General features: G+C 34.6%; 4 protein-coding genes across 4 annotated transcripts; 3 read left to right on the top strand and 1 right to left on the bottom strand.

The window, feature by feature from the left end:
• Nucleotides 1–2042: 2042 nt before the first annotated feature.
• Nucleotides 2043–3886, top strand: LOC121760244 (probable xyloglucan endotransglucosylase/hydrolase protein 32). Its single transcript, XM_042155890.1, has 4 exons — nt 2043–2360; nt 2589–2689; nt 2819–3036; nt 3385–3886. Exons 1-4 carry the CDS (start codon nt 2156–2158, stop codon nt 3746–3748), a joined length of 888 nt encoding a protein of 295 aa, XP_042011824.1. The 5' UTR covers nt 2043–2155; the 3' UTR covers nt 3749–3886.
• Nucleotides 3887–8912: 5026 nt separating this feature from the next.
• On the bottom strand, nt 8913–11184 carry LOC121762400 (probable glucuronoxylan glucuronosyltransferase IRX7). The gene is made up of 3 exons (XM_042158274.1): nt 10345–11184; nt 10013–10263; nt 8913–9925 (listed from the first exon to the last, which is right to left on the bottom strand). Exons 1-3 carry the CDS (start codon nt 10921–10923, stop codon nt 9478–9480), a joined length of 1278 nt encoding a protein of 425 aa, XP_042014208.1. The 5' UTR covers nt 10924–11184; the 3' UTR covers nt 8913–9477.
• Nucleotides 11185–23037: 11853 nt separating this feature from the next.
• On the top strand, nt 23038–24270 carry LOC121761458. Its single transcript, XM_042157099.1, has 3 exons — nt 23038–23411; nt 23793–23879; nt 23963–24270. Exons 1-3 carry the CDS (start codon nt 23166–23168, stop codon nt 24095–24097), a joined length of 468 nt encoding a protein of 155 aa, XP_042013033.1. The 5' UTR covers nt 23038–23165; the 3' UTR covers nt 24098–24270.
• A 747-nt stretch (nt 24271–25017) lies between these two features.
• LOC121761736 (nascent polypeptide-associated complex subunit alpha-like protein 2) lies at nt 25018–26819 on the top strand. The gene is made up of 4 exons (XM_042157361.1): nt 25018–25114; nt 25193–25292; nt 26079–26200; nt 26272–26819. The coding sequence occupies exons 1-4, from the start codon at nt 25067–25069 to the stop codon at nt 26620–26622; spliced, it is 621 nt and encodes a 206-aa protein (XP_042013295.1). The 5' UTR covers nt 25018–25066; the 3' UTR covers nt 26623–26819.
• Nucleotides 26820–27131: the final 312 nt, after the last annotated feature.

Raw genomic sequence — 27131 nt, 5'->3', positions numbered from 1 at the left:
CGTAACGACGCCCACTCGCGGGCCAGCGAGTGGGCGTCACGCACGCATGGGGACGAGCCACGTGTCCCTGGCGCGTGGCGGGACATCTCGTCCCGTGTCTCGCCGAGACGGGCTACGGGACGAGACGGGCGCGGGCTAGGGACGGGATGTACGCTGCAATGCGTCCCGCGGGGGACCCGTCTCTCCGAGACGAGACGCGAGCCCGGCGCGGGACGCGTTGTGGATGGTCTGAAGGGGTGATTGGTTCGGACTGTGCAATTCACAACCTATGTAGCTGATAAATACTAGATAGCCCAAATTTGACTATGCATACAAAAAACAATTGATGCTCGATAATGTTTCTTTGTATAATGAAAACAAGATCAATATGTCTGTACAAAAATATGCTCCATAATGTTTCTTTGTGTAATAATTGAAGCCTATAAAAAGATTGTGCTTAGAAAAAGCCAATCCAATTCAATATAATGTCGTATTCCTCTGTCCAGAAAAAGTTGAGTCGCTTCTTTCATTAACTCGTTTTGAAAAAATCATAATAAATAGTTAAAGTGGATTAGTAGTAATTAAATGCGAGAATAATATAGAGAATACTCTTATTTATATTATCCTCGCTTTTAATTTACTATTCATTCACTTTAACTATTTATTACACTTTTTTCAAAACGAGTCCAAAAAGAAGCGACTCATCTTTCTTTGGACAGAGGGAGTACCATTTTCTTCATATTTTTATTTTGTTTTCAATGTGTTTCAAAATTATATAATTGCGTTTTTATATAGTCACCGTGCCTTAAAATTTTCAGTTTATAAAATAAAGAGATTGGGTGATTCCCAAACATATTCATCGAAAATTCAATTCACATATATGCAGAGAAACACATTCATGTAGTAATATTTATATCCAAATGAAATAAAGACACACATTCTAGTCGAAGAGTGCGACAAAGGTGCGATGTCCTAACCTTGGGTTAAATTATTATACAATATTCATGAATACTCCCAAGTTTCTGTAAAGTCACAAGAATATAATCTATCGTGATATATCAACGACCACCACCACTTATTATCCCTACTTTATCACATATATATCCATTACTAAATAAATAAAAAGCCTCATTCAATAATAATTGAGTCGATACATCCATCTAAAATATAGCAAAGGCGAAAAAAAATGAAAAAAAATAAAGCAATTTAAAATCGAGAAAAATCATAAAATTTAAAACAGAGTAAATGTTAAAAGTGGTCCTAAACATATGACGATTTTACGATTTTGGTCATGAACATTATCTTTTGAATTGCTTGGTCCCGAACAAATAAAAATTTACCGGATTTAGTCCATTTTTGGCAGAACCGTTTATTTTTAACGGCCAACTTCCTCTCCTCCGCCATCCACTCCTCCAGCTTCTTCTCAGCGTTCACATGCCGCAGCCTCTGCCCACTCATATCCCTGCAAGCATCAAAATTGTTTGTTTTTTTCTGCCCCGCCTTCGTCGCCGCCCCTTTCAACAACGACCCGACCCGAAACTTCCCAAATCCATCCGAACGGCATCGAGTAAAGCCTCGATCTTGCTCTAATTTGATACTAGAATCGCAAAATACGGTTTCAAAAAATTGGGATTGCCGGTCGGATTGGCCGATGATTAGGGTTTGGTGATCATTGAGGATACATTAATTGTTAAGGAGGAGCTGGAGGCCGGAAGGGATGGAGGTTAGGGCTCCGATGCGGCTTTTGAGGGCGGAGATGGATACCAAGGGTGCGTCGACCATTAAAAATAAACGGTTCCGTAAAAAATAGACCAAATCCGGTCCATTTTTATTTGTTCAGGACCAAACAATTCAAAAGATAATACTATGGACCAAAATCGTAAAATCGTCATATGTTTAGGACCACTTTTAGCCTTTATTGTTTAAAATATTAGAAAAGATACAATTACTCATATAATGATTGAAAAATCGATTGTACATAGGGACACAACATTTCTTTTATAATACAAGTGTCACAAGTGTTTCTTTACTTTTGTCTCTTTTTCAAACCCATAACTCCAATTTCTCTATTGTGGGGCTCTCTCCTCATTCTATATTGCTATTTATAACACTCTATTTTCCCTAAACAAAATAAGCTCACTCATCACTTCAATCTGCAGTGTCTCCTCCGAAACATATGGCTCTCCTAATTTCTATCATCATCTTCATCTTTTCAATCTTCCCATTAAGCAACAATGCTCAAGCTCCACCTTCACCCGGCTACTACCCTAGCTCAAGAGTTGGCTCCATAGGGTTCAACCAAGGTTTCACTAACCTTTGGGGTCGTCAACACCAATCTTTGGACCATGGTTTGCTCGCTATTTGGCTCGACCGAAGTTCAGGTACACTCACTTCTCGTGTTTTGTATTGTATCATACTAGTTGTTCTACGTGTACTGCAACATTTGGCATGTTTACTTCGATACCTTATCATGAGAAATTCTATAGAATATGTATATGTAGTACACCATGTGATAATATCTTAATGATATACGTGTAATAAAATATTATCTTACGTGTAGTCTTGTAATACTCATTGATCGGGCTAGTGATGTAGTCTTTCGGTTGTAGGAAGCGGGTTCAAATCGATTAACTCTTACTCTTCATGCTATTTTGGAGCTGCCATTAAGCTCCAACCGGGTTATACAGCCGGAGTGATCACGTCTCTCTATGTAAGAACACACTCTCATTTAGTATACATTACATGTGTGTGACTGAAGTTACTAATTGTGTTATAGTCTAATACATGCTACACCCGATTAAATATATCGAATCTAAGTAACGCGTCGATTTTGTGACAGATGTCAAACAACGAAGAGCACCCAGGTAACCATGATGAGATTGACATAGAATTTCTTGGAACCCCAGAGAATGAGCCCTATGTGTTACAGACAAATGTATACATAAGAGGGAGTGGGGATGGCACAATTATTGGAAGAGAGATTAAATTCCATCTTTGGTTCGACCCCACCAAGGATTTTCACAACTATGCCATTCTATGGAATCCATCACAAATCATGTGAGTGTGGAGTTGGGTAAATAATCTTGCATCACAAAATTCCAAATTTATATTTCACCTTCTATATTGTTACTTTCTGCACCTTTTAATTATTTGCATAATGCGACAATACCTAACAAATCTTGATCATGACTTTTGCTAATGTTAATTAGTCGTACTACTATTGTATTTCAATATAATTTGTACTAAATGTTATGCACATGTACAAAATGATCAATGAAACATTATCCCATATGGTGGGATGAAATCAATTTATGACAAATTATATAACCATTGGCTTTTTGTTACGTGCCTAAATTGCCAAAAGTGATGTTTATATAATTAAATTGTTTGATTGCATGATTGTAGATTTTATGTGGATGATGTGCCAATAAGAAGGTACCCTAGAAAAAGTGATGAGACGTTTCCATTGAGACCGATGTGGCTCTATGGATCTATTTGGGATGCCTCTTCTTGGGCAACAGACAATGGAAGATACAAGGCTGATTACACTTATCAGCCCTTCATTGCTAAATACAACAACTTCAAAATCGACGGCTGTGAAGGCGGTGGTGGTGGCGGGTGCCGCCCCATTTCTGGCTCTCCGGGGGGGTCCGGGGGGCTGAGCAACCAGCAGAGGGCGGCGCTTGCCTTTGTCAACCATAATTACAAGGTGTATGACTATTGTAGGGATCCCAAAAGGGACCACAAACTTACACCAGAATGCTTATAAGTCTAAATGTTACTACTACTTCATGTATCTTTATTATGTGCAATTGTATGTTACAAAATCTTTTTAAATTTGGAGGCATCATATCAATGTATTATGCAGTCTTGTTGGATTCAAATATATTTGTTATTATGTGATAAATGATGATAATCTCATTAATAAACTATTGCATTAATTTTTAGGTTTCTAGGGATATTATAGCAGTATATATTTAGAAATTAAAGATTCGGTGATAAAAAGGTTTAGAAATAATTAACGTTGAACTTTTTATATTTAACTCGATAACAATCACCATATTTCAAGTACTCCTTTTAGGCAAGTTTAATTAATTAATAAAATAAATTAAGACCTTCTAAACTACTTCTTGCATATATGAACAATATTTTTGACCTATTATAATGTAAATAGAGAAATGATATTATGAATGCACATGTACAAGTTGCGACAACAGTATTTATGACCATACAATCGACTGACTTAGGGAAATAACGGATTATGTAGGGCATGTTCACAACGACATTCTAAATACTCCCTCCGTTCCAGTTTAAGAGTCTTGTTTTGTCATTTTCGTCCGTTCCAATTTAAGAGTTCCATTTAGAATTCATCATATTTGAACATAAAATTTAACCTCATTGTTGATGAAATGTACACTCAAATGTCATTACTTTCATAAAAATAAAATAAAACAAAATTTTAAACATACAAAAAGTTAAAATGGTCTCACTTTCCACTACCTCACTTCAATTATTACACCCCCAACAATTTCTTAAAACATATGCCCTAACTAAATTGCACTCCTAAACTGGGACGGAGGGAGTAATAAATAAAATTTTATTTAATAGATATATTCGCGTCGTAAACTGGGCTTATTTGTGCTACATATTCGTTTCTTAAATACTCTAAGCAGCTAAGGTCACACGAGACTATTTTTTTCTCCAAAACATTACTAGGCCCACTTTCCATTCACGGCGAATATATAATGTAACCAAACTATATTATTATCAGAGTTTTGTATCAAATTATCTAACTGACCCATTGGATCGTTCAATAATTTGAAGTTCACTTTAGAGAATAAATTATATGTATATAATGCCACACGAAATTGGTTACTAAACAATGTACTCTACTTACTAGGGGAAAATAAAAAAAATGAGAAAACGAGAAGAATATACTCCCTCCGTCCCCAAAGAATATGCATTTTGGTATCGGCACGGATCTTGCAAAATTAGTAAAGTAAGAGAGAGGTATAGAGAAAAAGTAATTAAAGTATTGTTAATGGGAAATTGGTCCCACCACATTAGAGAAAAAAGAGTTTTCAAAATTGGAAAGTGCATATTCTTATGGGACGGACTAAAAAGGAAAAAATGCATATTCTTATGGGACGGAGGAAGTATTTTTTTTAAATAAACAAAGAGACCAAGGACCTAATTTAAAGTTCACTCTAAAAATATGATATGCATAGAATCACTCTTATTAATTATTATAATGTCAAGCGAATTTGATTAACATACTAAACTATCATCAACATAATTGAGTGTTCTTTTTTTTGTTCATCGCCCCTGTTAAATTACCAAAATACTCCTTTCTATGAGGGGTGGCAAAATGGGTAGCGGGTAATGGGAAATTTCCATTTCAATCCGCTACCCGACGATTACGGGAAACAGGGCGGGATCGGGTAGTGTGTTTTAGAGGTTTGCGGGTAGCGGATATACCCGCTAATCCCGATAATATCTGATATTATTAGTATTAGCCATATACCATCCTTTAATACTTTATATTAGAATCTAAGAGTTCTAAGAGTTCTTTTGAAACATTTTTATATTCCAACGAACATACAATTGAAACTCACCAGAACTAGTTATAGAGTGTCCTCTCACTTTTATTTTCAATCTATTCAAAGCTTACCATCGATATTAATAAAGTAAATTAGGGAACATTGTCGGATATTAGGGTTTTCAAATTTTCTATAAGGGATTTGGGTCGGGTACGGGTATCCGCAATGTTGGGTATCGGGCAATCCCGATATGTTGCGGGGCGGGTATTGGGACAATAAATTTTGCTAAAATCAGGTACGAGTACTCGACTTATCGGGTGCGGATACCTGCGGGTAACCCATTTCGCCACCCCTGCTCACACATTAAGAAATTGTGTTAAATATATTGAATAACGATAAAATAAAATAGGAGAGAATAATTTCTTTCTTAGTTTGGACGAAGGAAGTAAATTTACTTCTTTTTCTCGTTATAACATATGACCATATGCATTGACCTTTTTGAAGTAGTTGTGGTTCTACAAAAGTAGTGTTTGCCCAAAATACTAATAAAGCCCAGTTAGATTTCTATTGTTAGCTACGATTATGAAGCATAAAATCAGGTATTCATTTTGGTTTTTTGAAGGAAAAAATCAGGTATTCATATTTAACTTATAATTGAGCAAAATAGCTAAAATTAATATTGGTTGGGTCCGATTCAGTAAGGGTATATAAAAATAAAAATAATGTTTTATGTATTTTATATGTACTACTACTTATATTAATATACCTAAAACAAACAAATAAATTTTCTCCGATGATTTTTCATAACATTACAACAGAATTACGATTATTAATAATTTTATGTTGTCTTGAATATGGATGTGACAATTGTGAAAAAAATAAAAATTCGTAATATTATATGAGTGAATTAATATAGATATTTTTAAATAATGATGTATGGTAATCAAATGTTAAAATATGTACCTAATTGTTTAGATAGGTTGCTTGATATGATACATATTTTTCTCTAAGTACTAGAATATCGATTTTTTTTATTTCCAGATTTTAGTTTTTTTTTGGATATTTTATTCAGTTTTGGTTTGGCCATACATTTCTAAAAATTTTGATCATTCAATTCGATCTATTTGGGCTAATAAATAAATTGAAATCGAATGTTTACCTCTTGTGCTAATGCCATAGAAAAATATTTACAAAATCATTAAAAAATAAAATTTGTGGGGTTTATGTGTATCGGCTAGCATATAGTGTATATGACTTTCTCTGTTATGATAGTTATAATGTAGCATTAGCATTAGCATTAGGTTGCAAAGTATTGTTTTTATAAACTTCAAGGTTTGAACTTGTGGCAAAGATCTAAATTAGATACAAATTGAATAAAAAGGACCACAATTAAAATTGCAATGTTATGATATTCTTCCTACTGACTGGTACTGAATTCACAAATTAGAAATTAAATAATTTAAACTTGCGTGGACCAAAGGCGGTGAAGATCAAGCAGAAAATTGCAAGCTACATATTTATTGAAAATTGAGATCTATACATCTCAAAATGATCACACACATTTGACTAGTCAAAACTTCTGTATTCATTAACTTTGATCTAATGTAAAAGGTATTTAGTACAGAGAAGTTTCAATATAAAAAAAAAGAAGAAGAATATATTGTCCCCATTGGAAAACGACTGAGACCAATTCAAATTTTAGAGCATCTCCGAGTAGAAAGGTAAGTTGAGAAGGTATATTTCTCATTTACCTTCTAAAAAAGGTAATTATACATTCTTAAAAAGTAATGGACTGACTCTAAGAGAATAAGGTAAATTAAAAAGACAAACAAAAATAACTAATTTTTTACATTTTCTTCCAAGAATAGGTAAAGATACCTTCTCAAAATGAAAGAAAGTATAATATCTCCCCAAATACATTTTCTATTGTTACATGAAATTTTATCAAGAAAGGTAAATATGGTAGTTATTTATCTTTACCTCTTCATTTACCCTTTTCCCTGGAGATTATAAGCCTATAAGTTACAACAGTGAACAGCCTACATACATAATTTAAACCAAATTGGTATATGGCCTGTTAAAACTTGACGTAGAATACGTTATATAGGTAAGATTAGTAGCAGTAATGTATGTTCGGAAGGGATTTAATTTCACATTATCTGTTTTAACTTTTAAGTATATGATTGGTTTAATTGTGCATAAAATATTGATCTTTAAAAGATCATCACACCGAATTATTCTTTTTTTAAATACGATTTTTTTTGTCGAATAAATTTGATACAATTATACACTTTAAAATTTGAGATTTCATGTTTATCATCAATATTATTATATTAACACATAAACTTCGTTAATCATAGCATGGAAAGTTGAATTTGTTAGTGGGTGTCATTTGGAACTAGAAGAAAATTGACACATTTGGGAATCGAACGTCAAGTATCTCATAGTAGTTTTTGAAAATTAGATGTAATTTTAAGCAGAACTCAATTTCAATCTCATTTGGAGTTATAACAGCCTAATACCTACATTAAATAAAATTACCTTGATGTAATATGATATGGATTGTGATTTTGTCATAGTTTTAGCCTGATAACTCATTCATTTATTTAAATTTAATAAATCGAATTTGTATTAGTTGTAATTTTAGGGGGTTAATAAAAAGCACATTTCATAACTGAAGATGATATACCGCACAGTGCGTATGATACAACATTCAAAATATCTGTGGTGAATAAACAGAATCAGTTTATTAATATAATCCTTGTGACAACTTCAACCGAATAAAAGAAACAATTCAAAATATATAAATACTACTACTATCTTAATGATTATTGAGCTAAAACTGTCACACAATCATATTTCACACTAAGTCAAGCATATTATTTACTCAATATGCAAGCGATTGCAGGTTATCCACAATATTATAAAACAATAAATCAAGATTGTGGCTTGGTTATTCTCCGATCAATAGAAAAATAGAGATTAATATGTAAAACGATTGAATGGGCAATCTATTTATTCAATACAGCTTCACAACTAAGATTCGCGAGTTTTAGTTGCAGCAGGCTTGTTGCCCAGTTCAATTGACAACTTGTTTGAAATTTTAAAATTAAAAACTGAGATTCCAACGGTTGATTTTGTCAGACGTGAATAGTTATTTTATTGAAAAAAGCATCTTGAAAATGCAAGCATAGGCATAGCATAGGGCACTGAGCAGTGTCGTTTTGGTATTATTATCCTCCCCGTGACTCCACTTTTTCAATACAAACACCTCTGACACATCCCACCACCACTCCTCCTCTCTCTATATCACCAACTCGCCTCATTTCTCCATATCATGTTCCCACTCTATTCCAAAACTTTCCACCTATTTAACTAGTGACAAGCCATAAATGACAACCAATTTTATTCCTTGCCTATTTTAAAATATAACTGAAATGATTATGGTAATTTGAATTACTACCACATTTCACTATATAACCTACAATTACGGAAATTAGTGGGACGATCCAAAAAAAATGAAACCTCGGCCACGGGCCACACTGTGGCAGCAAATGAATTCAATTCGCCCACATTATTACCATAATTCCAAAAAGAACAAACGAATAAGGACTCTAAATCAGGTCACCATATTTTGTACACCAAACTGGATCCCCCACCCACATGTGATCCCATCTCCCTCCAAAATTTAACCCTTCTATCAAATAATTGTGCACACATTATCAAATGTACAGCACTCTCTGCGCCAAGTACCACCATTCCACCTCAGATGTACAACATCGCCCAGCGCACACCGGGGCCCACCCGGTAGGGAAAAATATTCCCGCCAACGCATAAACCAATTAAATATTCCAGCTGTCTCCCACTACTGTGTGTTTTCCAACGCATCAACTTCAGCCCAAAAAAGCGAGAACTTTGTTCCCTACAGCAGCGCCACGCGGCAGCTCTTCATTCGGTTCTAACCCCGGTGGGACCTATCTAGCTTTCCGGATAATGCAATCAGAACCTGCCACGTGGCGTCGCCTTCCGATACAGTGTCATCAAACAGCAACGCCTTCCTCACCCGCGGGTCCCCCAGGTTCCGCTGTATAGCAGTTAGGTTGGTCTCCGCCACGTGGGCGAGTATGCCACCGAGCTTGCCCACGTCAGCCTCTGCCACCGTGAGGCTGATCTCCGCCCACGGCACGGCGGAAGGGAACGGCAGCCGGATCCCATCCGCTATGATCACCGGCACACAGCCAAGCGCGACGGACTCCACCAGCCTCGGGCTCCACGGGGCCCACCCGAGCGGGCACAGGCAAAACTTGGACCTCGCGATCTCCGATTGATATCCGGCAAACCTATGCCGCCGGAGGTAGAATCTACGGTCGTTCCCATACCTTCGAAGTATCGTGGTACGCACGCGCCTGCCGGAGAAGGGGTACTTACGTCATTTCGAAGGCAAACCAAAGCGAAAAATGAAAAAGCTAATTTAATTGAGTGAAGGATTTTACTTGCTGTAGTAGCGACCGCTGACATTTTTGGGGTGGACCTCCATTTTACCCCTGAAAAACGCGAAAATGTCGCGGTGGCCGGTCACCGGCGACGCCTCTAGAGTGGTGGCCACGCTCTCCGGCGATATGTACGGCGGCACCACCACGTTCTCCACCTCTTGACACGGATGCTTATCTTTGACACCAAACGTTTGTAAAATTATCGAATTTCTCAGAAATTCCGGTATCCCCTCCGAAATCGCCATATCCTCCTACAAATGAAATCAATCAAAATTAGTAACAATCGAGATAAATTTACAGAATTAGGAAGGTATAAATGGTAATGGTAGTACCATAGAGTGGAAGCAGGAGCCGAAATCATGAGAGGCGACGAAGACGTGGTCGGAGCCTCGGGAGCGGTTCCAGAAGGGGAGGTCGGAGGAGAGGTATTGAATTGCAGAGGCGATGAGAGCGCGGGCATGGCCGATGGCGGGGAAGCCGTTGACCTCGCTGAAATTGCATGAGACGTAAACAGGGACGAAGAATAAGTCCGCCTGCCACGGGTCGAACGTCCTTACCTCGCTGCTCAATAAAGCCCGGTGAATGGCCACCTCCGCCGCGAACAGGTGGCGGCTGCATCGCTCGTTCTTAAGCCAGTCGCTGTTGAATTGCGGCGGCAAATCGTAAACATAGATTCTCATCCCATTGAATTTGCCGTGGGCGGAGGAATCGAGATGGGGGTTTTCGGCCATGAGAGCGCGGGAGGGTTTGGAGCGGGAGATGGTGGTGGTGGAAATGGTGGTCGTGTGGCGGGTGATGAGGAAGGAGGAGAGGAAGTAGAGGGAGATTGAGAGCCAGAGGGCATATTTGAACAACTTGTAGCAGGATTTTTTGTATGGATTGCTGTTTCTGGCGCTGTGCAGAAGCTTCATTTTAGCATGGAACTACGCTTTGTTTCTCTTCTTCTTAGTGGGTCGATTGGTTTCCAGCTGCAGGATGCAGTCTCATCTGTTTTCCTCCCTCTTGAACCTCTCTGTAGAGAGAGAGATTAAGAAATGTGGATGTCTGAATTTGGTGTTGAGTTGAAGTGGGATTAAGAAAAGAGGGGATGAATGATGGGTGGAAATTGGAAGGATTTGCTGGGAATTCGTTTTTTATCAAGGCTGAATTGGGGAATAATTATGGATTTATCAAATTTTTATTCGTGCCAAATACTACTGGTGGAATATAATTTTAAAATGGTCTGAACAGAATATATTAATTCAACTAAATAATGATATAATCCAACGAAACTAGGAGTTTTTTATTTTTATTATTATTAGACAGCATCATTTTATTTATTATTATTAGACTATAATTTTACTAAAAATTTCATCTTTATCATTTTTTCAGCTGATTTCTAAAACTATAGAGTACATTAGAATAGAATGTGATAATATACTTCTTCCGTCCGCGAATACGAATTTCATTTCTTTACGTCAAGGATTTTAAGAAAATTTGATAGTATTACTGTATTTGTTTTAAATGAAATGTGAGGAGAACGAATTAGTGGAACGTGAGTCTAATACCATTTATAATAAAAATGAATGAGACTTCTATTAGTAGATGAACAAAAATAGAAAAAAATGAGACTCATATTCTCGCAGACGGAGAAAATAATAGTAGTGGTAATTTTTTTGTAAAATTCATTAAACGTATAGACTAGTGAAGCATTTATTTTCTCTCTACTCGTAATTTTTATACAGTAAAATCACATAGAGGGTTAGAGGTGATGCATTTGAGAGAGACGGAAATAGAATAGACATTGCCTTTTGTCTGGGTTAAATAGAGCTTCGAATTTCCAACTAGTCGAAATGACGGAAATACCCTCTGCTTGTTCTTAGTATTCCATCGGTCACAACGAAGTGCAGCTGTTTTGTTAATCACTTGTCATTAAAGACTTAATTAAGTAATGCAACTCAACAACTTGATTCACCTTCTTTAGTAAACGCAAATTACGAGTAAGGACCAGCCATTAAACAATAAGCTTTCATTACCATGTTTCCTATATTAAATAAATGTAATGTTTTATATAAGTCATCAACTGTCCATCAAATTAATATATTTAAGAGAGTGTTCAGTTTATAAAATTGTATTCAGGATTAAATTTGTAGAGTGTTTGTTTCATGAGATTCAACCCCAAAACTCAATCTTAGATGAATAATCATGGGATAATTAGACATATCTCACAACTCAATCCTAGATGAATAATCATAGGATAATTATAACTAAAATAATCTCACAACTCAGTCTTAGATTGGATCTTGACATTATTTTATTTTGGAAACCGACCTTAGAGTATTTGTTATTGGTAGGTAGGAGTAATACATAAGTTGAATATTTATTACATAGATTGACCACTTGATTGCGACTACAATCATTTTTCTCTAAGTGCATCCACATCCGCGAGCATGCAGCCGTCCGTCCGTCCGTGCCAGCGGCACGGAGACGTTGTCCGCCACTGGCACGGCGCTGCTCGATGCATCGAGCACGTCCGTGCCAGCGAGCAGGCGACGTGGCGCGTTCTGATTGGCCAACGGCATATCCGTTGGAAAATCATTTTTTAAATCGAAAATAATACCAAAAAATATATATATTTATTCACAATCCCAAAAAAATAACCGTTTTTTTGTCTGTTTTTCTGTATTTTTTTTAAATTTTTTTCCACAAAATCATCTATAAATACACACAAGATGGTCGACTTTCGTGAAGACGTTCAACAACCGGCAAAACCCGAGACGGGTTCTTTTTGCGCAACGTCAAGAGTCCGCGCGGAAAGATGTCGAAAGAGCATTTGGGGTCCTTCAAGCCCGATTCAACATTGTGAAGGCCCCGTCTCGGCTGTGGTACGTGAAAAATATCACCGACATCATGTACACGTGTATTATCTTACACAACATGATTATAGCCGACGAAGGACCGATGGCGGCTAACTTTTACGACGAGGATGAAGCCGAAAGCTCAAGCGCGAGGTCTCCCCCACGCCGAGGTGTGCATACGCCAGTGAGTGAGAGGATCGAAACAAGGCACACAATGCGCGATACCCGAACCCACGTTGAGCTACAAGAAGACCTAATCAAACACATGTGGGCGAAATTCGGCCACGAGTAGTGTGCTTTTTAATTTTATGAATTTAATTATGTAATTTTTAATTTTTTAGGATTTTAATTATGTAAGTTTTATTTTTTAGGATTTTAATTATGTAATTTTTTTATTTTAATGTATTTTGTAATATTATTCCGGGTATTTTTAATGCATTTTAATTTTGTGGAAATGTTTTTATTTAAATTGAATAATGGAATGGTGGGACTCTTGTGCTCGTCCTTGCGAAAAAGCATGGATGCGGGTGTTGTGCTCTTGCCTTAGAGCAAGCAGAAAAAGTCGAGCTGGGCCCACATCCGTGCTCGTTGACAAGAGCACGGATGTGGATGCTCTAACTCTCGCTTGTGAAGTTCGTAATGTCATCACAATTATTATATTTCTTGTTAAGCATTAGCAGTGCTGCGGATGTCCCGGCGGACATTCCCGCTGACATCCCAAAAACACCTCCTGCCACGTCATATGGACATCTCACTGCGGATGCCACGTCATACGGATATCCCACTGCACAGTGGCAGACATCCTCAAGGACATTCCGACGGACTTCCCATAATTTAAAAAAATTAATGCAATAATCGCGACGTCCGCGCGGACGTCCGTGGGAGTCAACACAATGGCGGACGTCCGCACGGACGTCGCGACGGAACTCATGTGTCCGCAGCAGATGTCCGTATCCGTGCCTCCCTTGCACAATGGCGGACATCCGGCGTGGACTTCCGGCACGCTGGTAGGAATTCCGCCGGGACGGGCGCCATTGCTGATGCTCTAAGGTTGTGAATTGGTGAAGGTGGATGCCTTTTTAATTAAATTTTAAGCAGAAGTCGCTTTTAAGTAGTACTGCTAGTATATTTTTGCTACAGGTAACAATGTCAAAAAAAAAAATAAAACTTATGAATTTCAGTTAAATTCAAACTCGTTGTTCAACTTTAAAAATGATAATAAAAACTCAGTTTTTGTAATATTGTCACTTTTTTTTATACAAAAATTAAAAAAATATTGTTTAGTATGTTAAAGTGAAAAGAATAAATTAGGATTTGGAGTATAATAAAGTAAGAGGGGATAAAGTAGAAGATAGTACAATGATTTTTTATCAAAAATAAAAATGATTCAATAAACTTACAAATTTCTAAAGTGAGAAATATTTAAATTAACAATAAATGGAGAGAATATAACTTTTAATCCGTGAATTCTATCATTTTCTCGATAGATTTAACAAATAACTAATTACATCATTAATTTGAGACATGTATGCGTAAAGAAACATACTCCAATTACTAACCGGAATAGATTGACCACTTAATGCCATATGGGTTCAAAATAACATTTCTCCATTGTCTGAGCATCAATTGCTCGAGATCGATAGTTTAACATAGAATTGATAAAAATGAGTGATAGTTTGGATATATCTAAATATTTGGTCTATTTATAAATATGATAATTCATGGAGTAGTTTTTTTTTTGGAACGGAAATAGTTTGAAATTGAAGGAGTAGTTATCCTATGGAATATATATACTCCCTCCGTTTCACCATAGTTGAGGCAAAACTTTTCAGCACGGAGTTTAAGAAAGAGATGTTTAGTGTGTTGAATAAATAGATAAAATAAGTAAGAGAGAGAAAAAATTGAGAGAATAAAGTAGAAAGTGAATAAAGTAGAGAGAAAAGAAGTAAGAGGGAGTAAAGTAAGAAAGAGAAAATAATTACTCCCTCCGTCCCTGAAAATTTGTCACCTATTTTCTTTTTCGTCCGTCCCTAAAAATTTGTCACCTTTCACTTTTACCATTTTTATTAGTTGACCCTACATTCCACTAAATCATTCACACTCACATTTTATTATAAAACTAATATATAAAAGTATGACCCACATGCCACCAACTTTTTCAACTCACTTTCTATTATATTTCTTAAAATCTGTGCCGGGTCAAATGGTGACGAATTTTGGGGGACGGAGGGAGTACTATATATGGAAATGATTAAACTATGAAGAAATGGAGGGAGTATATATATAAAGGGTAGACATATAACAATTGTTTATTATTGTGGTGGTGAATCTAATATTTTTCCATCGAGTCAAAAAGTATAGTATGTCGAAATAAATTGTTATCCAGACAACTCAGTTTCCCAAATTAAATTTTTTTTGTGAGCAATTATAGTGCGGTAGATGCATTAAATCAAGAACAGGCTGTGCGCACCGCAGAGAGAGCGAAGGAAAATAGTGAAGAAATTAAAGACAGCACCAGATTCTGAACAGACTGCAATTACTATTACAGGAACACCAGGGTGATATGGGAATTTTATTAAGTCGATGGGGGCAAAATTGGAATAACAATATATTAGAAGGACTGCAAAAGCCCTTCTCACTTGAAAAAAACAATTTTATGGAGTTTTGTTTTCTTTCTCAAAAGTTGAACAATCTATTTCTCCTCGCACATGAACATGGCAGTATCAAAAGCTGATCCACCATAATTTTATTCAAATGTTGATTTTCAAAAAAGACGTGGAAATAAATGCAAATTTTTTAAGATGATTGGATGAATTTTGGTGATATGTTAATCATACTATGAAAATATGCAATTTATAATATGGAAAACTAAATGAAAATAGTTGATTTAGAAATTAAATTTGAAACCTTTTTTAATAAAAAAAATCCAGATTCGATATCTATAATTATGAGTTCAACATAAAATTCATCCCTGTGAGTGAAATTATTTTAAGAATAATTACTTTAAATTCATCACTTGATAATTCGAGGAAATTTATAGGTTATCTCATTTAAATAGATAGAGGTAATAGTTTAATAGTTAGCCAAAACTTCTAAAAGCTCAAACATAATTAAATTTGATTTGAATAGACTATATTGTCATCCATCCTCATTTTCTTCACTTTTTTTAATCTATTTATATCATTAGTACTTTTTAATTCATTTTCAGAATCGTCCAAAATCATCACCATTATGGTTACTGAAATTTATCATGTAAATCATCGTTAACACTTATTTTATTTTCTTAAAAAGTTTGATATAAATGATTTTGTGAGTTTCGTTATTGGTGTTGCAACCATTAGATTTTAGGTTGGAAATCCTAAAAAAATTAAATGAAAATATTATTTTGGAATATGGCCGTGACTAGTGAATTCCTATATGTTCGGCGTCAAGGAACATACTATGATCTTGATATTAAACCCGGCATCAAAAGTTATGCTCAATTTAAAATTATTTGAGGATCAGTAATTTTTGGTCAATCATTACATATATGGCATCAAAAGTTACTTAATTAATATTGTTCAATAATTAATCAATGTTACGTGTAATGCACTTATCTACTTAATGGTCGAATTTATCTCGTTTAAGAAATTATCACTTCAATTATACATTTTCTTTCTTATAAGAAAAGAAATACACTCTCACTCATCACCATTAGGCAAGGACAAATATAGGTATAAGTCTCCGGTGGTAATGGACCCCAACTAAATAAAATTATAAAAATAGTACTACTTTTTTGGCTAAGCCTGCTACACTTAATTAAGAAATTAGATAAGTACAAGAACATTAACGGTCAATCCCTGTTTTCTGATTTATATTAATTACATTTAGATAACATCCTTAAACTGTTGTGGCAGTATTCCTTGAAAATGAACACGTAAAAAATGTAATAGTGGCAGGATTTACCAGTGGAGTTTAGGGCATCCGCACTGGTGCGGATGTTCAGGCGGAATTCCCCGCGGAATTCCCACTGCCACGTCATAATGACTTCCCACTACTCTGCCACGTCATAAGGACTTTCCACTGTTCTGTCACGTCATACGAAATTCCCTTTGCACAGTGGCGGAATTTTCCTACGGAATTCCCACATAAAAAAAATTCACAAATTCACAAATTAACCAATTTCCGGAAGTAAAGAATTTAAGGAATTAAAATTTCGACGCGAATACGGAGAAAACGAACACACGTTATTTAAAAAAACATACTTCATTAAAAAAATACATAATTAATTTTAAAAATGTACATTATTTTTAAAACAAGTGGTGCGAATGAAATTAAGTTCAACGGGATGTATTTATAGAAAAAAAAAATTAATGCAAAGGCCGGAATTCCATGCAGAATTTCGTGACAGTCCACACAATGGCAGACGTCAGCGCGGAATTCTGCGGAAGGCCGCGGACTTGCGACGTCCTCTTCTGAATTCCGTATTCGCGCGTGTGGGGCCTAATGGCGGACGTCCGCCACATCCGTGGTAATTCCGCGTCGAAGTCTGCCATTGCGGATGCTCTTAAGCAACAATATAGTAGTACCATTATTCTTCTTTTCATTGCACAAAAAGAGATTCCGTCGCCTTAGCGGTCCCAACACTTCAGTGCGACATCATGTGAGAGGTTCAATCAGGATACGCTGTAGTCCGTAAAGGGGGAGACATTAACTCACTGGCTGTCAGAAGCCCATCTCCCAAAACCTCACACATGTGTGAAAGAGATAGAAGCAACTACACGACAGCAGTGGAATTTTAACCCAGGCTCATTGTAACAAGATCTGCCCCTCCGTTGCCAAGTGCGCTATTTTTTGGGTGATCTCTAATTAATTACTAACAATTACTGATTTATAGTTTTTTTGTTTTTAAGAGCTATTCATTGTTTTCTTTAAGACGGTATAAGATTTGCCAAAAACAAAGAACAAAAACTATGAATAAGTAATTGTTAGTAATTAATTAGAGATCACTAAAAAACCACTCTCCCTTCCTAAAAAAAATACACTAAATACACACAAAAGTTATATGGCTTTTGAATTTGAAATTAGAGTTATCTTTCTTCCTGTTTTTCTTTTCTAAATTATACGATAAAAAAAGATTCTTTAATTTTCATGTGGGATGATTCTTTAGCAAGAATAAATAATCATACAACTACATAATAGCCGAAAATACCATCCGAATACCCATTAAGGGGGTCAGATATTGCTCCGTTCTGCAATCTGCATGTGATTGCTAAGATGCAAAAATGGCATTAATCATTGAGAGAATTATATGAAGCCCCATATGATACCACTATAATTAGATTCTCCACCAAATAAAGTGCCTAAATTCCATTTCCTTGACACCTCAATCACATACTATCATTTTCTTTTGAGTAAATGCCAAAACTGATCATGAACATATGCTCATTTTACGATTTTAGTCATATACTTTATCTTTTGAATTTTTGCATTCTGAACATTTCAACTCGGATCACAATTGGTCCTACACTAACAATTCCGTCAATTTTTAAACCGTTTTAACCCGATTTTGATGGTTTTAACAGTCCCATTCGGGTTAAAACCGTTTAAAAATTAACGGAATTGTTAGTGTAGGACCAATTGTGATCCTAGTTGAAATGTTCGGAATGCAAAAATTCAAAAGATAAAGTATATCACCAAAATCATAAAATGAGCATATGTTCATGACCAGTTTTGGCATTTAATCTTTTCTTTTTATCCTCCTCTTTCTAAATATAATAGTACTATCATTTTAGAGAATATTATACTATTAGATTGTCTGATGAATCATACATTTTCTAAACAGGTCGAGATCTAAATATGGAGTAGTAATTATGGAAACATTTTATTATTATTATTATTATTATTATTATTATTATTGAAAATGTATTCTCTTTGTATCGTAATTTACGGTTAAGTAGGAGTTTGGTAAAGTGGATGCCCTCAAAGAGCGATCATTCTTTCTTAGACCATCTCCAACTACACACTAAAAATGAGTTTTGGTGTAGAAATCTTCTCCAACCATACACCAAACTCAAACTCATTTTTGGTGTTTTTTATGAAACAACACCATATTTGGTGTCATTGCAAAAGTTTTGTGAGACAAAATCCCAAAAATGGTGTAAATTTTAAATTTGGTGTAAATGGTTGGAGTAAAATTATTGTTTACTGTGACATATACTCAAAAATGAATTTGAGTTTGGTGTACATGATTAGAGATGACCTTAAGACTTGAGTGGTTGTACCACCCTGTTCCAAATTATTACTAGCATTTTGTACATTTCTATAAAAAAAAGCATTTTATACATTTAGTTGAACCTTTTTTTAGCTGTCCGTCTGCCTATATATATATATTTATATTGAATCATAAATGACCCATCAAAACTATAATAAACAGGATGCCAAGCCAGCTATGATTAAATTTTGGACAATTTTGCCAACACCTAGGTTTTGGTTAGTTCGTCCTTATCTGGCTCATTAAGAAGGGGTTTCTTTCCACTAAACTCTCACCAAATTTCAAATTAGTAAGGTGTTTTATTTGTAATATAGAGAAACCTAAAAGTTAATTTATAAAACTTGTGTGTCAAGAAAGTGGATAACTACCATTTCGATCTTTAAGTATTGAATGACAAAATAAATATGTAAAGCATTTAATCAAGGAAAAGGTAGGATGAATTATTTTCTGTAAAATTTTATAATATGAAGTTTATTTTATACAAGGCGTACAATACTTGTATTTAATAATAATTCTGAATTATACAAAGATTAATTAATATTTAATACTTAATTACTGAAGTTTTCACTTGAATACGCGCGTATTAATAAGAGCACACTTTTTAATGTCCTTCATACGAGTAAATAATCAAATCCAATTAATATCAATATATGAACGGAAATGTATATAAAACATACATGTATCAGTTTGAATTTAAATGTGATAATAAAATACGTATCTATATATATGCACACATTATTAACTAGTACTACTATACGAAATATGATTTTACGTAATTAAATGTTTTTTATGTTATGTTTAGCATATGTATCGATAGTTTAATATAAAAGATAGAAGGTAGAAGGGTGTTTTCTGATCACAACAAAAATAACGTCATAAATGAGAGTGATGAGAAGTTAATTGTTTGGGAAATTAATGTGCCAATTGTTGGGTATATTAGCTGTGCATGCACCTTGTTGCCGTTGGAATGCATCTACATTAGTAATTGCTTAGGCAAGTCACTTAACATATACTACTATAATTTGGTCAATAATACATCGAACTAATGAATTAAATTTTATATTGCTCTTGTTCCTCTAATTAAACCCGTTGGTGAATATTACATTTTACCGTATAATTAATTTCATACATATATACGAGATCAAAAATACAAACTTCGCTTCATATAATAACTTAAAAGCCACACTTGTTTAACAATGGTATGGTGTTTAAATATTATGATGACAATTTTTTATGACAACCTTGAACTGTAAGAATACTAATGATTTTTATTAATTCATAGTCAATTCACTTCTTTCAATCCCCAATAATTATATAAGACGGTCCAAATTAAGACTTGTCCTACTATAGTGTGGCTACAAACTAGTATGCACTATTGATCCTTCCATGATCTACAATTATTGTACTACAATATAACTAAATAGTAGTATCTTAAAATTAGCATAATGATAGCATTTTATTAAACAAGATTGATTGACTGTATATATAATATATTGGTTGATAATTCTTACAATAAGGATGACCTTTTTTATATAGAAAACGCATTGTTATAACTTATAACGTATATATATTGTATAACGAAGATGATAAAAATTTAATTCAAACTTGGGTTGGAATTCGTATAATAACTAGATTTTCATTTTAACTTATAATACTTAAATTAATATGTATCATTATTCTCTAAATTCTATATAAATACCTTGGTGAATAAGGAATCCCATAAGCATTAAAACCGGACGTATAAAACGAGATAATAGTTGATAGATAGTGAACGGTCTCTTTCTCTCTCTCGTGAAGACATGTGAAATTATTAGCAAAGAGAGAGAAGTGAAAAGTGGGGCAAATTGCCAATGGTAAAGGAAACTATTATTGGCATGTGCCCATGTCTCCCTTGCATGTGATTTCATTTTAATTTTTCCAACAATGTATACTAAATCATGTTTTGTTTTAAGATATAGGTATGGTGTTACGCCAATAATTTCCAATGAAAATATTCCGTTGACATGTGATTTCGTTTTCAATCCATGCTATGTTGATTTTGTAGATAACATGACACACACCATGCCAAAATATTTATACTTTTATATTTACAAAGAAAATAAATAAGAAGTTGTCAGGTTTAGCAGGGATTAAATTACACAATCCTCAATCAAACACAATAGTATTTGCTTGTAGATAGAAGCATGACAGGGAAATGTTTAGTCAAATCGATGTAGTTATAGTAGTCGATAAATTAACACACTCTTTAAATACTGATAATTTTCTTCGATCCTAACTTGGGCAGCTCAAATAATTGTTTTTAATAAGATGATAGGCGAGAACCCGTCGTATAAAAATATCTATGTCATTTAGGTTTATAAATTAGTAGTCCTTAAAAGTATAAAATTTTGTTAAATATGAACGTGTCGCACTGTTTTTTTTCCTGAAATTTAAGTTTAGGGAAATTTCATTCTTTTGGCGTCACTGTTTCTAGTGCTATGGAATAAATTTAATTAGTTATAGAAACTGCGAGTTTCTTGAATATATTAAACTAGACATACGAGACTATTCAAATTAAATATGGTTATAGTGAAACATTATGTATATATGGTTTGTTTGTACACATAAACTTTATCTAACATAGTGATAGATGAATTCGAAATAAGCTTCTTTAAATTATTACAATATTCATTCTCTGAGATATTAGTGTTGGCTAAAATAAGTACAATTTTTTGATTTAATTATAGATTAATAGACTAGTGTAACAAATTATTAGTAGTTGTGAAGCAGCATTTGGTAAATATTTTTGAGGGCCCATTTGTGAAATAAAGGGTTACAGCCTATATTGAATATGAGGCTCTTTCCAATGAGCGTGCATGCTTGATTTTGGTCCACTATCTGGACCAATATGTATGCAACTAGTTTCACGTATCATAAGATCAGTATCAACTCATTATAAAATTTCACTAATTAAAAGAGTATAATAGTTTGTCCCATTTTACCATTTTTGTCCGTCTCACAAAGTTTGTCCTACTTGAAATCTTACCGAAAATAGACATTAAATATATAATATGCAAATTTTATTAATAATATCACTAAATAAAATTTCAGTTGGTCAATTCACTCAAATGTAAGACGGACAAATCACGTGGATTGAGTCGTTATCGCTTCAACCCAATATTGGCCTAATCTAATAAGTCAAACCCTAACCCAATCCAAAACCGTACTGTTATTATCAGGTTTCAACCCATTAACTTCGTGCATGTTTGTGCAGATTATTGTGGCATGTGTAAGTCGCACCATTAATTAACCTAAGTTACTATACAATTTAACTTAACACGACACAAAAGAACGACTAAAATATGATTCTCCATAATTAAAACTTGATATTAAACTATAAAATATGACATACAACATGAAATCTTATTATAACATGATTAAAACTTTATCACAATTTAAATATAAATAATAAAATTAAAATATATGTTTTTAATTAATAAAAATTATAATTTTATTTCATATCAGATATCCCAAATCTAACATGACCCTAATCGAACCAACCGGAAATCATTGGATTTTTATTTGGTCGATCGAAAAGAATCCGAACCAATTAATTTCGTGTGAATTCATATCGGATGATCGTGTCATATAAAAAATTGTCAAGTCTGATCAAATGAGCTTATATCTAAGATACAATATTCATATTCAGATAAAAATATACTACTAATTTCTTTTCCATCACGTAGTAATTCTTATTTGTGCTTTTAATTGTATGCGATGCTATTGGGCCTGTTTTCTTTGAAGAGCCCATATCCATGATTAAAATCATGGGTTGAAAATTATCCATTAAAAATATCTACGAAGCCTAGCCCATTAAGCAGTGTTCCAAACCACCCTTTCCCCCGTCCCCTCAAATTTCCCACTTTCAAATTCTCGAAGTTAACAGCAAAAAAATAAATAAACATAAGAAAGAGGCAGCCTTTTGAATTCCCAGGAACAATTTTCCAAAATCAATTTAATCCTTCGGAATGGGCAGTAAATTGAGTCCGCTGTAAAGAAACGGAGAGTTGAGATAGATCCGAAGATGGAGGTGATGCAAGAAGTGATCGAAATCAACGATTCCAGCCCTTCTCCCGTTCAAAACACCTCTCCACTGAAACCTATATTTTGCCTGAAAAATAGAGAAGATATCAATAAATTTGAGGAGAAAGAAGATTGCTTTATCCTCGAATTCGATCCCTACAGTAATTCAGATGTGTTAAAGTTGCCTACCACTGTGAATGGTGATAATGTTGACGCCGACTTGAGCGTAGTATATGAGAAGGGGCAGGTTATACACATTAGTTGGTTTTTATGTTTTCCTTGAAATTTCTTGAATCCATTTCAATTGTGTTTCTGGTATTCTTGTTTTTTTTTGAGTTTTCTTGTGGTGGTGATCATAGCTTTGGAATTAAGTAGTCAATCGTTGGTGAATAATTATTGATATGCCTCTAGTTTCAATTTCATAGCATTTAGATGAATTTGTATTTGGTTTATTTGATGTATATTGATTGCTTTTGGATGTGAATGCATATATTGGTAATAGGGTTACAAATTCATATAGTAGTAGTTTACATATTTTGTGTTAGGTTTTAGTTTTAGTTTTAGTTTTAGTTTTAGTTTGAGATTAGAGGTTTTGAAACAACTTATTTAGTTGGATGAATTCAAGTAGGTTGCCTGCAGAGACTATCCACATCCTAGGAACACTTGTGCAAGTTTTCCCTTTGATAAGACGCCCCACGACAAGCACTGCGAAATGGTAAAATTTGTCTGTGTTGCTCCATTTTTTTAAATTCAAATCTAGGCTTACTTACATCATGTTTTTTATTTCAAAATTTGCAGTGCTACTGTTATATTTGTGATATATCTGCTCCGTGTCTGAAGTGGACCGGGACAGTCGGCCATTGCCATGCTTTTAGCAATGAAGCTTGGGACGAGGAGAGGAGGGTAACGAGGCAACTAACCAAGACTGTATAGCATAGAATTGGTAGTGTGAATAACTGAATATGATGAAGCTGCTTGAAGAGGGCTGATGTTTTTTTTGTTTAATGCTGAACCTGTTTCTAATGAAATGGGAGTCATTCGAAGGCGATTTTGTTACTTAAACGATCGTTTGATTTTTTTTCCCTAAGAAGCTTCAATTGAATCATATGCATCCATTATTTTACTTGTTGTTTTTCTTCTTGTTTCATACCTATGATTTTTTAATTTTCTAAGTCACTTTATCTGATTTTTTTGTGCAGTAGTAGTACTACATTTGGGAGGGAAACTAGAGTTTCAAAATTGTACACTATGTTACTATATCTATTGACTAAATTTAGTAATTCCAAAAGTCAGAAAATGTCATAACCATACTCCATTACTTGCTTTTATGTTAAACATGTCTATTATTGTGAATTTATTATTTCCCTCGTCTGTTACTCACCCACATTATTATGATCAACATAAATGAGGGGAAGTTCTTAAGCCATCTGGTTCCAGATAAACATCATTTATTCCAAACAAACTTAATAGTTAAATAAATGTAAATCGTAATAATTACAAATTTATTACCTAACTATGCCATTAACTCCACCCAAACATGCTCAATAGTCAATACAATACGGACTCATGATTATTTGGTGATTTTTTTTGTTACAGAAAACAGTTCGATTAATAAATTAAGTCGATTACTTTTAGTTGAGCTTCATCTCATGAAAAACTCAAGCTAATTCCAATAGCTGAACCACTTGAGCTTCATCTCATTATTACTTTAGAAGCAAGATTTTCTTATTAGTATCTAAATTCTCTTAAATATTTAAATACAGAATGAAATCTGATATTTTGGGCCAAATAACACTGCTTAAGTAATTATTGGGCTAAAGCCCGAAAACGAACCCTAGAAATAAAATCGTAAAGGAACTGAAACACTCATTTCACTCTCATCTATCCATCATCTCCGACGCCATGCCTGGTCCCGTTGTCGAAGAGACTGAAGCCGAGAAGAAGCTTCTCGTATAAATTCTCTCTCACCTTATTTTTTTAGATTGATATCGTTGTGTAAAGAAATTAAATTATTATTGTTTGGTGAAGGATGAGCCATTGGTGGAGGACGTGAAGGAAGATGAGGAGCATGATGATGATATGGATGACACCGACGATGAAGATTATGACAAGGACGACGAAATTCTAGGTCTCTACATTTATCTCTTCTTTTTTGTGCTTTTTGTTCAGAACCGTGTCTATTTTTTTTCGTAAGCCTGTTGATTGTATAATATTTTCGCTCTCTTGTTAATTTTTCTAGAAATGTTGGTGCTCAGATTATTTTTTTTGAGATTTCTGGATTTTTTTTAGTTAGAAAAATATTCTGTTTAACTTGAAGGAAGGTTTAACGTATGAGAAATGAGATTATTGGATGCTTCTAAGAGCATTCACAATTGTGGAACATAATTCGCCCTATAAATCCGCTCATCTCTGTTTAGCCGTTAGGAGGAATGTAATGTGATAGTGATAGCATATTGTGATGTGATTTAGGAGTAGTGATAGCATATTGTGATGTGATTTAGGAGTAGTGATAGCATATTGCGATGCATCTTATTTTCGAGAAGCCACATTACATGTAAATTAATACGAAATGGTTTTAATCACCTTGTAGTAATCATTGGACTTATTCTAAAGGCTACTAGATAGTTCTTGAGCTTGTAATTAAGTTTTTGAAGATCTTATTTGTTCTAAATTCTGCAACAATGAGTATTTGTGGTTACACTGTTTTATAGCTAATAACCAAGTTATTGATGATCTTGCTCCTAAGCGTAATTTGTTCTTAATTGCTATTGATGAGTGTTGTTTGATTATTCGTAGATGTTATGTTATATACCCTTATATTGAGTTAGTTAGAGTATTGGTTTCTCTTTTTTCTTTGAGACTTGTTAGCTAGCTTGTTCAAATGGTTGCATTGCTCTATGTCAAACTTGAACAGGAGGAGGAAGTGAAGGTTCCAAGCAAAGCAGAAGTGAGAAAAAGAGCCGTAAGGCGATGCTAAAGCTTGGTATGAAGGCCGTTCTTGGTGTCAGCAGAGTCACAATTAAGAGAACCAAAAACGTAAATCTTTTGCTCAATTCTTTCTTGGCCTTATTAGATGTGCTTGTCTAATCAGTTTTACACATCTGCAGATATTGTTTATCATCTCGAAACCTGATGTCTTCAAGAGCCCAAATTCCGAGACCTACATCATCTTCGGAGAGGCCAAGATCGAGGACTTGAGCTCTCAGCTCCAGGCCCAGGCTGCTCAGCAGTTCAGGGTGCCAGACATCAGCTCTGTGACGGCCAAGCCAGAGCTGTCTGCTTCGGCTGCATCTGACCAAGTGGATGAAGATGAGGAAGAGGTTGATGAGACGGGTGTCGAGCCTCGTGACATTGATCTGATCATGACGCAAGCGGGGGTGTCGAGGACCAAGGCTGTCAAGGCCCTGAAAACTCACAGTGGAGACATTGTGAGTGCTATCATGGAGCTCACAACCTAGACATTATTATCTTAGCCTACTATTTTTGCATCTTGTTATATTTTTTTTCAAATTAATGGTACAATCTTTGTTTCATTGCTCGATTCACTTGACAGTTTGGTTGAAGTTATGAAAATGTGCCCCCCATTTTTCTGTTGAACTAAAGTTTTATCTTTGATATTTGACACAATAAACATGCCAAATACTTGGTTATTGGATTTCTTTTGATATTGAATTCTAAGCATAATGTGGCAAATGATCAAGATTTGATATTGCATTAAGACAACTCTTTTATCTAGGTGTGTAGTATTAATTAAGCAAACGATTCACAATCTACCACAAAACTATTTGTGCCACTGACGCTTATAAGTTATTTTACCCAAATCCAAGATACTTAACAGCCAAGATTAACAAGGAAATTTTCACCAAATATACATGAAATCAAGAATTTAGTATCCTAAATTCCTAATATACAGAGACCAGGTAACACATTACGTTCAAAGTGAAATTCGATCATTACAAATTTTTTT

This window comes from Salvia splendens, chromosome 13 (genome assembly GCF_004379255.2).
Source record: "Salvia splendens isolate huo1 chromosome 13, SspV2, whole genome shotgun sequence".
NCBI lineage: Eukaryota > Viridiplantae > Streptophyta > Magnoliopsida > Lamiales > Lamiaceae > Salvia > Salvia splendens.
The sequence above is the reverse complement of the archived record's forward strand: the minus strand, read 5'-3'. Positions and strand labels throughout refer to the sequence as shown.